Source organism: Pygoscelis adeliae, unplaced genomic scaffold (assembly GCF_000699105.1).
Source record: "Pygoscelis adeliae isolate BGI_AS28 unplaced genomic scaffold, ASM69910v1 Scaffold216, whole genome shotgun sequence".
In the NCBI taxonomy this organism is placed as follows: Eukaryota; Metazoa; Chordata; class Aves; order Sphenisciformes; family Spheniscidae; genus Pygoscelis; species Pygoscelis adeliae.
In genome coordinates this window covers 4,453,007-4,464,853 of record NW_008825073.1, presented here as the reverse complement: position 1 = coordinate 4,464,853, position 11,847 = coordinate 4,453,007, and the positions used below count along the sequence as shown (strand labels likewise).

The following is an 11,847-nucleotide window of genomic DNA, read 5'->3' as shown; positions in this document are numbered from 1 at the left end:
CTCTTCCCTTCTCCCATGAAAAGCAAATCCATCTGCCTGCTGCCTCAGCCGTGTTCTTACTTGTCAGGGTTTAAGTGCATTTGCTTCAGGTTCCCTGAGTTGACAGAAAGTAAAAAGCAAGTAGTATATTGAGCTGGATCAGGTTTTCCCTTCACTTACACTTTTATTTCCTGTTCTTTTTTTAAAAAGTGCAGAAAACACCACTGTTCATAGCATTGTTCAGTGAAGTCTCTCCTCCCATGGTTGACTTCTGGTTTAGACGTGCCAGGGTGAAATCCTTGGGTAGTCATCCATGTGTGCAGTGAAGACCTGCACCCATGGTCAGCACTCCCTGCTTCCAGGTGGAAGCAGGGGATGTTGTACGTGGACATTGGCACCTCTCATTCCCTTGACCCACAGCCCAGATGTGGCTCCTAAGGGAAATCGTGAAAGTAATACCACGAGGAGTTATTCTCCAACGCGGCTCGGTATCAGTGTTGGCCCTTAGAACTGCTTCCATCTTGCGTTTAGCCTGCAGCTCTGACTTGAGCCTCGGGTTTTGTCTCCTCAGCAGCGTCTGTGGAGCTCGTGCTTTAATTACTGTGGCTGAGGCTTTTGCATGGGTGAAACGCTCCCTCTAGGCTACGTGTACCAGCAGCTGAAAATATGGAAGAGCAGCCATAGCCTGGATAATAAATATTGTATACCCCCGGGCCAAGACAGAGTGGTGACCGGAGAAGACTTGGACTCCAAACTCAGCAGAAAGTCCTGTTGGATGGTAGGATCACCGAAACGAGAGGGTGGAAGGGCATACCTTGTGCCTTGCTGTCCAGTGGGCTGCGATTGCTGGGGTTCAACCTGGAGGATTTAAAGCATGTTGCTATGAAAGCTTATTTTTGTGTGTCTGTGGGGTCTGTGATTAACAGAGAAACATATGGAAGGAGTAGAGCTGATGCTGATCTGATCCTTCACAAAGAACAGTTAACAGTTGGAAAAGTAGAAATGAATCAGTGGTGGAAATATAAATACTTGGTACGTTGCATATTGAACTAAGCTAAATTTAGGGAATGCGCAGAAGCTGGCTTGATCAGCTGTCCAAAGCCTCTAGACTTGACATAGAGAAACCACCGAGAGACAGCATTCTGTTGTTGGAAATAGGTGGTGAGGCACTTCATATTGGGAAGTAATGTCTTATATCATGAGCTGGGCAGTTGCAGTAGTAGTTTAATAGGTGTACAGCTTTAACTCGCCTTCCTGCCTGCATTGCTGGAATTTGCTCCCTGTAGTAGATGTTAAGAGAGTGACCTGCTCCTGATTTTGAGGGTCTTTAGGTAAGGGAAAAAATGCTTTTGTTTTAGAGATATGCTTGCTTCTGGAAAATGGTGTGGCATTTGGTGTGTTAGTTTGATCTAGCCACTTTACTACTGAAGTTCAAATGAAATTTTATAACATTTAGTCTGTGTTCTGGTTTCCCTTCGTTGGGACAGGTTATCAATTTTGGCAGTAAAAGCTTGGTAGCTCTAACTGTGGGAGTTTGCCATATGCGAAAAGATGGCCACTGTCGTAGATCTAGGACTACTACTTAAAGCTCTGTAACCCATGAAAAGGAGGAAGAGAGACGAAAGTTTCTGGGAAGGATTCGGTTCTGAAGGAAAGTTCAAGAGTTGCGTTATATCCTCCAATGGCAATTAATTCACTGTCTTCGTCTCTTTGTAATGAGGCTTGAACTGATAACTGGCAATCAGATTTAATGTTCTGTGCTGAAAAATACAGTGGCTTTCCTGGGTAATGAAGTTAAAATGCCAATAAAAACTTAAGAAAAATATACTCCCTCCTCTCTTATTGTTCTCTAATGATTTTCTGTTACTGCAGTGCCTAGAAGACCCAGGAGCATGACTCACTGGCCTTCTGAAAACTGGGATTGCGCAGTCCTCGTTGGAAAGGCTTTTCAACCCAAGGACAGAAATGCTTGGCAGATCGAAAGCATCTCAAATCTGCTTCTTAATAGCGGTGGTGGCATGTTAAGGGCCGTAGATTTACCGAGACGGGCGTTCCTGCCGGCTGGCAGTAGCTGATGCAGTGCCACTGGTCCATGACATTACCTGGTCCACCTCCATCTATGAGACCAAGGTCATTTCTGTTTTCTAATGGTCAGCTACTTGCTTGGCTCCTTGGTCGTCACTCGTTATGAAGCTCCTCATGAGTATTGGGACAGAGGTGGCTCTGCTGTTACAGCTCCTGCCTGGAGGCATAGCGCAGTCCCTCCTTCCACCCAATCTTCCCACCTGGCTTTAGATAAGCTCCTTGGCATCACTGGTGCTTTTATTCTCTAGATTATAGAATTGCTTTGCCTCAAAGCTTTGGGTGGAAAAAGCTTTTAAAGGTCACCATTGGGTCTAAAAGCCTCAGTGAGGATCCTTGCGTGCAGGTCAGAATGAGGGGGAATTGTGCTGGGTTTCGTATCAACTCAAAGCTGATGGTTCGTGCCCCTGGGACCTCGGGCTTCAGGGTGAATAGCTGGCCAGAGCAGGGATGTGGCTGGCGTTGGGAGCCGGAGGGGTGATGGAGCGATGAGTGTGATGAAGCAATAGGGACAAGAGTAGTTCGGGGCAGTCTTGAAGGAGAGGACCATACTTGAGCTTTCACGCAGAAAAAAAGCCGGTGGAAGGGTTTGCAGAGGACGGTGTGTAACCTACTCCAGACCCCTGGAAAGGATGCACGCAGCCGAGCTGGGCTGAAAACACCAGATTTGGGGGAGGAAGATGGGTTATGAGAATTACGGCTTATAGAAAGTATAATCTCCAGTCTGTCCATCGCTGTCTTTGACCACGTTCTGGCTGATGGCATAGATCATGTTACAAGAGTTTTGCATTCAGGGCTATAGCTTGTCTTGCAGACAAGACATCGTGTATAAATTCTTGTCGTGCTGAAATGGGAATTGTTTACTCTTTTGCTTCTTGCACTTTTATGAGGAAAAAGTTACGCTGACAAAAACAAGGCTTAAAATATGTTGAATGGGGTTTTCTGTCAATAAAGCAAAGCTACTGCCCAAGCTTCTTTCTAGTCTGTTTGAAAATAAATATTCTGCTTAATTTCTTTTACACCACGTGTTACCAGAGGCGAATTTCTGATGGAGGACAATGGGGCTGATATTCAAGTAGCTGCTACTCCGAACCGCAACCTCCGACGGCTGAACTTCAGAGCGCCAGAAAAACAACAGTATTGCTTGCAAAGAATGCCTCTACAGAGCTTAGGCTCGTTATTAGCCTTCTCACACTAATGATCTCCAAAATTGCAAATGATGAGGGAATTTGACTTCAACAACACCATTAAACAATAATGCAAGAGGACGATTTCATGCTGCTTTTTTCTCTGGTGCTTTAAGGTTATTGTGCTGTAGGAGAGCGTGGGTTTTATTGGTTAGGTCTAAAGCTGGCTGGTCTAGCTTTCTCATCATTAATTGGAAGCCAACTTTGTAAAACAGCACGCGGAGAAGTCTTTGGGGGTTTTGTTAGTGATAAATATGCTCTGAAAGACACTGCAAGAATGCACTTTTCACTGAAAAGGGCTCGTGCACCTGAACACTTGCGTGCTTTCCCCAATTCTGCAGTTAATCGGGAAGAAGATAATAGTTCTTCGTACCGACTTGGCTTTGCCTAAGGAAAAAATGTGCCATTTGTCCGTAATTGCATAGGGCGGGTTATATTTTTCCACTTCTCTCCCTTTCAAGCTGTTTGACCATTGGAAATACATTCCCTTGGTGTCCAGTGGATCTTCATTCCTATGAAGTGTTTCTGAGGGACGTGTGTTATTTAAGGCATTTGCAGAGGGATGCAATTAAATATGAAAACCATAACAGTTACTTCAGCATCCCAGCATTGTTTTTCTTATTGCGCGTGGTTTGTATATCCAGCCATAACTCCGTGGTACATTTGGGTTTCATAGCTTGAAGAAAGCTTCTTATTTTATGGTACCTTAAAAAAAAAAAAAAATTATATATATTTACATGTCTCTTTATTCTTACTTCTGTAGAGTGTGGAACGTCTGTCCTTACAAACCAGATGAGTTTCTGAGTGACTGCAGGCTACGTTGTTTTGGGGGTTCCCCCTGTGCTCCCTTGACATCCCAGAGCAGCTTTGTTCCGCGTTTCCAGAGTGGGTTCTGCATGTGGCTGCAGAGAAAATCAGTGCTTTTGTATGCATGGCTTTGTTTTTCTTTATTTTGCTGAGAGAAACCAAGATAGAACGGATTCATTCTGGTGAGGCATGCCTTTACTATTGTTTCACAGGTTATTTTGAGGTACGGTTTCCCCTGGGATTTTTCCCCTCCTGGCTTTTTGACCTTTTCGCATCCTATAGTGATTTTCTTGATTAAAAGTATGGAGTCGTAATGGGTTTACATGGTGTTTCTAAAATTAAGGTAATTTGAGGGCTTTAGGCTGGGGGAGGAGGGAAATGGTGATTGTGCCAAACTTTTCTGTCGCTGTTGCGTAACTGCAGAGAAAATACGACTTCTTTTTTGGGAGCAGGTATGTGCTTGCTGGGCTCCTCAAAAATATTCTCGCTCTGCAAGCGCAGAGGCTGAGGGAATCAATTCTCTGTGACTTTGAGGATGAGGAGTTTCAGTGAAATGATGGACCAGGAGAGTGATTTCTTTCAGACCTCCACAGAAGGGATGGATGCTGCAGCCGGGGTGCCCCAGCAAAGCCCTGCCCTGCTCCGGCTGCGTTGCTGGTGCAGGGGGCTCGGCCATTCCTGATGTGTTTGCACCGCACCCCACCTAATCATCCCCCCGCACTCATGGTCCTGCTCCGCCAGCTCCAGCATCTCATCTCCCAAATCCAGCAAAGATTCAGGTCTTGCACCTCCAAATCACAAGCCGCGATTAGGGGGACGAACGTGGGGCACCCGAGCTTAGAGGGCAAATGCCCTGCAAGCGTGTTTGCTCCACATTTTCCTAAAAGGATGCAACTGATACTTGTGCAAAATGTTTCTGGGTGTTTTTAAAATGCTGGGAAGTGTTCAGCCGTGGGAATGGCCACAGTGGGTCATCCCAGACGCTTGCCCAGCCCCGCTGCTTTGCTCCCCACGCAGGAAGGGAGCCCGCAGAAGCCGTCCTTGCCACTCAGCGTGTTTTTCAGACGTGTGAAGTGTTGCTTTCAGTGACCTCCATGTCGTAATGCTGCGCTAGTGTCCAGCCAGCAGCATTTCACTGGAGGTTATTTCTCCTTTTGCATCTGTCTGTGTGGCTGCATCATATTTTGCTAGATGGGTGGCAAACATCTGCTCGTTCTGCTCTGCAAATCCTCTCCCTCATTGCGGCCACACCAAATAACAGGGAGTAAATGAGTTTAATTTAAGGCACAACAACATGCGCCCTTATGTCCAGACCAAAAGCTGCAGGGTCCAAGAGCTGCGAGTGAATACATTAATCATATCTCAGGGGGTGGTGAATGGAAAAAGCATCGCTTGCTCTTCCAGCCGGCGCAGCTGTGCCAGCCACCGGTCCCCAGCCGGACAGCGCAGCCCTTCACGGGCTGACCCCGGCGGCCGAGCATCCCCCGACCTCCCGCAGCTGCGGCCCCTGGAACAACGGACCCCTTGAGTCATCGGAGAGAAGCTTCGCCTTCATCGGCGTGGGAGCTCGCAGCCGAGTGGGGCTCAGCAATGCCCTGCACCCAGCAAGCAGCTTGGCCGCCCTTTGCCCTGCCACTGAGCTCCGGAGGGTGATCCTGAGCCGCTCCGTCCGTCCAGAAGTGGGCCTCTTTGAACCCCTGTACGCTGGTCACCATAAGTTAAATGCCATTGCTTGCGTAATTAAAAGTGCCACGGAAGTAGTCCCTCGGACAAACTCCTCTCTTTATCTTTTTGCTCGCGCCGGTTGTGTCCGTTACCAGGCTAAGCGTGGAGGACTGGTGTGTTACTTCCTCAGGAAAGCTTGTTTTCGGGGGGGTTGGTCTGAAAGCAGCGTGTGCTCCTAGCTGGTGTGGTCACCATTTCCGTCACAAGCTTTTTCTGTTGGGTTTTTTCTAAGTAAAATTTATGTTTCAGTCATTTACTCTCACTGTCATTTCTCTTTCTGATGTGGTCTTGTTAGAAAGACGGTGATTAATGGGTAGATTACTTTTAGCCAATATTTAGTATTTTTCTGACTGATCAGTGATAAGCGTGATATAAGAATAAAACCTGGGTGAGAACAGAGTAGCAGAGTTGGGGCTGTTGGGCCTGGAGAAGAGGAGGCTCCAGGGAGACCTTCTTACGGCCTTTCAATACATAGAGGGGCTTATAAGAAGGATGGAGAGAGACTTTTTACCAAGGCCTGTGGTGACAGGATCAGGGGCAACAGTTTTAAACTGAAGGAGGGTAGGTTTAGTCTGGACATATGAAAGAAACTTTTTGTGACGAGAGTGGCGAGACGCTGAAACAGGTTGCCCAGAGGAGCTGTGGATGCCCCATCATTGGAAGTGTTCAAGGTCAGGCTGGACGGGGCTTTCAGCAACCTGATCTAGTGGAAGATGTCCCTGCCATGGCGGGGGGGATGGAGTAGATGGGCTCTAAAGGTCCCTTCCAACCCAAACCATCCTGTGATCCTATGAAGGTTTGAGCAATTGTTTTTATTTTTAAAAAAAAAAAAAAAAAAGCTCATCAGTGTTGAATGTATGTTCTCCCAGCCGAAAAAAATAGCTTTGCACACCACGTTCATGATCTGAAGAGCCTCCTCCGAGGACGAGAGGGGGCGCGGAAGATGCTGCAGGTGACACGGGTGGCACAAGCCATCGGTGCCTGTGACAATTCCAGTGAGAGCGTGCAGTGCCGTGCCGTGCCGCCGGACCTGCCCGGCGGCAGCGCTGGGGAGGTGGCTTCTGGAAACGTCCCCTGGCTCCGGAGGGGACACGGCGGAGCCGAGCTGCTGCCTGGGGGGCTCAGGAGGAGCCCGGTGAAGGGGACAGGGCAGGGGGAGGGGGTCGGTCTGGATTTCGTTGCTTTCCAGCATCGGTTTTGTGGAAGCAGCAACGGAGGGCTGGGACCGTGCCGATGGCTCTCGCTGCATCCGTGGTGGGAGGAGGAGGAGGAGGAGGAAGGTCCGGCTGGGTGCAGTGGCTGGGTGATGTGCTTTGGTAGCCGTAATTTGAGTTTGTGTTTTATTTGCCTTTTTTTTTAATCTAAGGTTTCACATTCTATTAACGCTGACCAAAGCATGCTTAGAGCCCCGTTGACGCGAGTTTTGTGAATAGAAAGGTTAGTCTGATTAACTGTCCAGGAAAATAAACGTATTGTGTCAATCTCTCGTATTTCCCCTTCTGAGGCTTAAATGGTTTTGTTCAGATTGTGAAAAGCTTTCAAGGCACTTAAGAAATTTTGATTGTTTCACTGAAACTGACAAAACCCATCAATCAAAATGAGAAATCGGGGTGTCTCATCCGTTCCAAATCCTTACGATTTTTCAGATGAAATTCTTCTCTGAATTATTCCAAGCCCACTAGTAGTTCTGTTTCTTTACAGCATGGGTGGGAGGGTGGCATGCGAGGATCCGGCTTATACCTGGCAGGAAAAAATATCATCACCCCAGTGTATTTATTACTAATTTCTGTGTCGGTGCCCAGATGTGGAGGAGGAGGTGGCGTGGGGTGAGCTTAATATTACGCTGCAGCTTTTCAAAACTGTGGATGTGGCATTAAAATTGTATTTGTAATAGCAGGGAAAGGAAACCTGTTTGTTTTGACACAATTAGGGTTGTGCTGTTACCAAATCTTCTCAAGATGAAAAATGTCGGGTTTAGCCTCAGCGCTGGAAGCAGCTCGTGTGTCGCCTGGCCAAAGTCAGCAGGGTCATTTGGGGTGGGAAGTTGCACATCTTCACGGGCTGGTTCCCCGCCGCTTTATTTTCCGTGCTTCTACTTAGTCATGTTTTGTAAAGCTCAAATAAGAGAGCCAAGTAATAACAGCATTCAAAAGCAGCGCTGATGATTTCATTGAAGTTTTAACCTGAATTATGATGCAATTTGTTCCTTAATTAGTTCTACAATGTTTCAACTTGATTTAAATAAGTAGTTTAAAAAAAACCCTTCACTTTTTGCTCATCCCTTGCCCAGGGGTGCAAGGGATGCCCCTTCGCTGTGTAGGGGAAGGTGCTGGCGGCGCCCGCAGGAGCACCCTGCTCCTGTGCTCCGTGTCTGGGTCAGCGTGGTGGGATGGAGGAGGTTCGGGAAGGCGGGCGGAGGGGAGCTGTGCCCCTTGTTCCCTCCACTCACTCAGACTTGTTGTAAATGAGAGCCGTCGGTTCTCCGTCCGACGCCGTGACGTTCCCTGGGCAGACACGTGCTGGCTTTTACTTGTCGCTGCTCCTTAACGACTTTTACAGGTATAACTGCGCGTGTGGTGAGGCTGCGGGGAGGTGGTCCCAGGCCACCCCGCAGCGTTTCGGGGTCCTTTCGGACACGACGTCGTTGCGATGACAAAACATCAGGGATTGCGGTAAACACAGACCCGCCTGCGCACAGGCGGAATTAAATAGCAGCGGCTTGGGAATTTGGGAAACCCTTGGGGGTTTTTTTTGGGGGGGAAACCCTTTGGTTTCCCAAATCCCATTCATGAGGCTGCACTGGGGCTTGTTGGAGTAATTAGGCTGGAAGAAGAGCGTGTCCATGGGAAATAATTCGGGAATAGGCGTTCGTGCGCGGAGCAGAGGGCTGTGTCCCCCTGCGCTCCGAGGGGTGGGAGAGGGGAGGCGAGAGCCCCGGGGCATGTCAAAAGCAAAGAGACCTTTAGTGATTATTACTTTTGATAGGGAATTTTACAGCCTGTAGCTTAACGAGCCACTCTTTTAACTAGCAATTCTTAAAAGGAGTTTATTCTTCTCTGCTATTTCAAAGATGCTTTCGATGACACGGGTTTTGTTCTCAGAACAATAACGCACTTGATAACCTTTTTTTGCTGCTTTTTTGAAGCCTCTTTGTTCTTGTCTTAGGCTGTATTTGGCTTGTGTGTGTATTTATGGCTTAAGTAACTGTGATCAGGCTTCTTCAGCGTAAAGAAAACCCCGTCCTGGTCAGAGCAGCCCTGGTTGTTGGTGGGCACGGTAACATGCTGAACAAGGTGTTTGGCCCCTAATTAATCTTTTGTGAAATTCCTTATTTTAGGAAGTGGAAATAGCTGGGGAAAATGCCACTGCTGATGAGCCGCCACACCCTGGGGTAACTGGGAGGACTGGTGAAGTTTCTAAACCAAAATTCCAGTTTCTGGGTAGGGATGTTGATTTAATAACTGTCAAAGAGTTTTTAATGCAGCAACTATTTTTTTCATGAATAAGAGGTCACTACATAAAATTTTTGCCTCTTGGCAAAAATCATGTTATAAAGATGTACTCGCTCTAGGTTTAAAGTGTTAATTTATGAGGTATACTGAATTGGATTTAAAGGTCCCTGAAGACCTTTGAATCTCAGTAGCTAATGAGGCTTGCAGAAGAGAGCTTGAGAGAGGAAAAACTTACTGGCAGTGAGTAATACTGGTGAAAGAGCTCAGGATTGAGCAAGTTTTGCAGAGAATAATTAGAAATGAACGCATCGGCATTTGGGGCGTTTGATTATTTCCAGCTATAGATCTCCCTTGATGCCGCCTGTGTCCCTGTCCCTGCAGCCCCCCGTGCCCCGGGGGGTTGCTTCTCCCTGCCGAAACCCTTCAGCTTGAGTTTTCCCAAGTCCTAGACTGCATCCAAGGGGACACAGCTCCTTGCGGGTTCCCCTTGGGATGAGCTGGGCCTCCATGAGCAGCCATCTCGCATCTTCCCCCTGGCTCAGCAGAGCTATCCCTGATGGAAAGGACTTGGCATTCAGGCTCCAATCTCTCTGCTCCGCTAAGCCATCCTTGCCAAAGATGCTTAAACTTGTCCTCCTTCTTCCAGCTGGCCTTGCTGAACTTCTTTCACCCTGAAGAAAAGCTGCACGTTGGAGAAGAAGGTAGACGTGTCCGTCGAAATAAAAGGAGTAAAGGCAGCGAAGGGCCAGACGGTGAGTCCCGCTTTCTTCCTCACTGCTCTGCTTCTCGTCTTCGCACAGACGAGCAGAAGACTGACGGTTTTTTTCAGATCGTGGTTATGATCATGGTATAGAATTCCGTATGTGGGAAAAAAAGAAATTGGCATCCGTGGCTTTTAATAGTTTCTATCTGATTTTGATTGCCTTCCAGATGAGGAATTCCAGTAGTTCTGATTTCTGCAACTGTAGGTCGAGTGATTTTGTGCAAATTAACGCTGATTAGTAATTTCGTCCCTGACTCCTCTTCTCAATAGTGGGGCTCTGTGCTCATTTAAGGCTATAATTTGTACTTACATACCTGTACGCCTGTCTCTGCTTAAAATCATCAAGTAGCTATTCGTAGTCTGACAAACAGCTTGAACATCTGCATCATAAAACGGTAACTGGGTTCTAACAGGGTTTCGCAGTGCAGTGGAGGGTCTCAGGTGGGTTCAAAGCCCATGTGAAGGGAAGTCAGAGTTGCACAGAGCTTGTATTAAGAGAGCGTAGAGTTACAAAAAATTCAAAATGATAGATCTGTGATTTGATAAATATAAAACGAGCGTGTGTGATACAAATCCCAGGGGCGTCAGGCTTCCTCGGTGGCCCTGGTGCTGGGTGATAGCCCGAGACCTCCCTGGTGTGGCAGTGCTGTCTGTCCTCGTGGTCCGCAGGGTGGCAGCTGCTGCTTCCCTTTGCCGTCACCATCCCTTGGCGAGAGCATCGTCCTCTACGTGTCCTGCTCTGCTACGCTCAGATGCCAAAGCCCTTCTCTTGTATCTGGTCTCTTTGTTTCAGACCTTCTGGTTGGTTTTGGACTTGGTGTCTGACAACGTGCCTCCCCTACGTGGACGGTCCCACCACCCACTCCATGATGGGATGGGCCATGCCATGATCCGTTGTACATGCGCCTTACGCGAGTACTAAATATTACAATTTGCAGCTGTCTGATAGGGTTTTTTCTTAAAGTATTTTAATCTTTAATCTGGGAAGTTCTGGGAGACGGAGGGCCTTCCTGATGGCTGCGACGGCGCTGAGCTGGTGCGGAGGATGCAGCGGTGGGAGCAAGAGCCGGGCTGCGAGGGTCAGTTACGGCGCTGCAGGGTGAGGGACTGCAGCGACTGATTGTGGGTGAGGTGTGGGAGATACTGCCAGGATTAGATAAAGCGTTCTGCCTGAAAGACTGGGAGAGGACAGCCTTGCAGCCCTCCCTGATGCACGAGATACAGCCGTGGGAACTTCAGTTTACTGGGGTTTTGAAGCCGCTCACGCAGCGGGGTCGTGGCAGCCGAGAGCACTGCGTGGAAGGGACGGGGAGGGGGGCGACAAGGAGCACGTCTCTTCCGTGGCTGATGGCGTGCGACCCCTCGGCCGTGGTGGTGATTCCCAGGGGCTCTCCAGGAGCTGCGCTCTGTGTGCCCAACGGCTGGCCCTTCACGCCGCAGGTGTCCTCTGAAGCCCCCGGATGTCCGAAGGGTGCTTTAAAATGGAAAATGAACCCTGCCAAAATTATATCTCGTGCTTGAGGTCATTCTTCTAAGAACGGCGCCAAAATCCTTAGGTAGAGCATAACTTAGATTAAGTACTGTGACAGCTTTATTGCACCAAAACCACTCTCAACACTTGTTGAGAACTTAAGTAATAAATACCAAAATAATTAAAACTAACTTCACTTTCAGTTCCTTCCCCCAGCTTGAATCCTGCCTGATTTCAGTATGAGGAATTTTATTTCCAGTGCTGTCTTTTCATGATTGTCCAGCTACGCTGAGACGTGAGGACTGCCTCCCGTGTCAAGCTCCTGGAAGAGCTCACGCGCTTTCCTATGGAAGAAAAGCCCAGGTCCGTATTTACGCCAGG

General features: G+C 48.1%; 1 protein-coding gene across 1 annotated transcript in view; it reads left to right on the top strand.

Annotated features, from left to right (window-relative positions):
* The window catches only part of EDA (ectodysplasin A), a 108,129-nt gene that overhangs the window by 65,328 nt on the left and 30,954 nt on the right, over positions 1–11,847 (top strand). The window contains exons 2-3 of the mRNA XM_009326676.1: positions 5,460–5,791; positions 9,879–9,984. Coding sequence (XP_009324951.1) covers positions 5,460–5,791; positions 9,879–9,984 — 438 coding nt within the window. The remainder of the gene's footprint in view (positions 1–5,459; positions 5,792–9,878; positions 9,985–11,847) is intronic.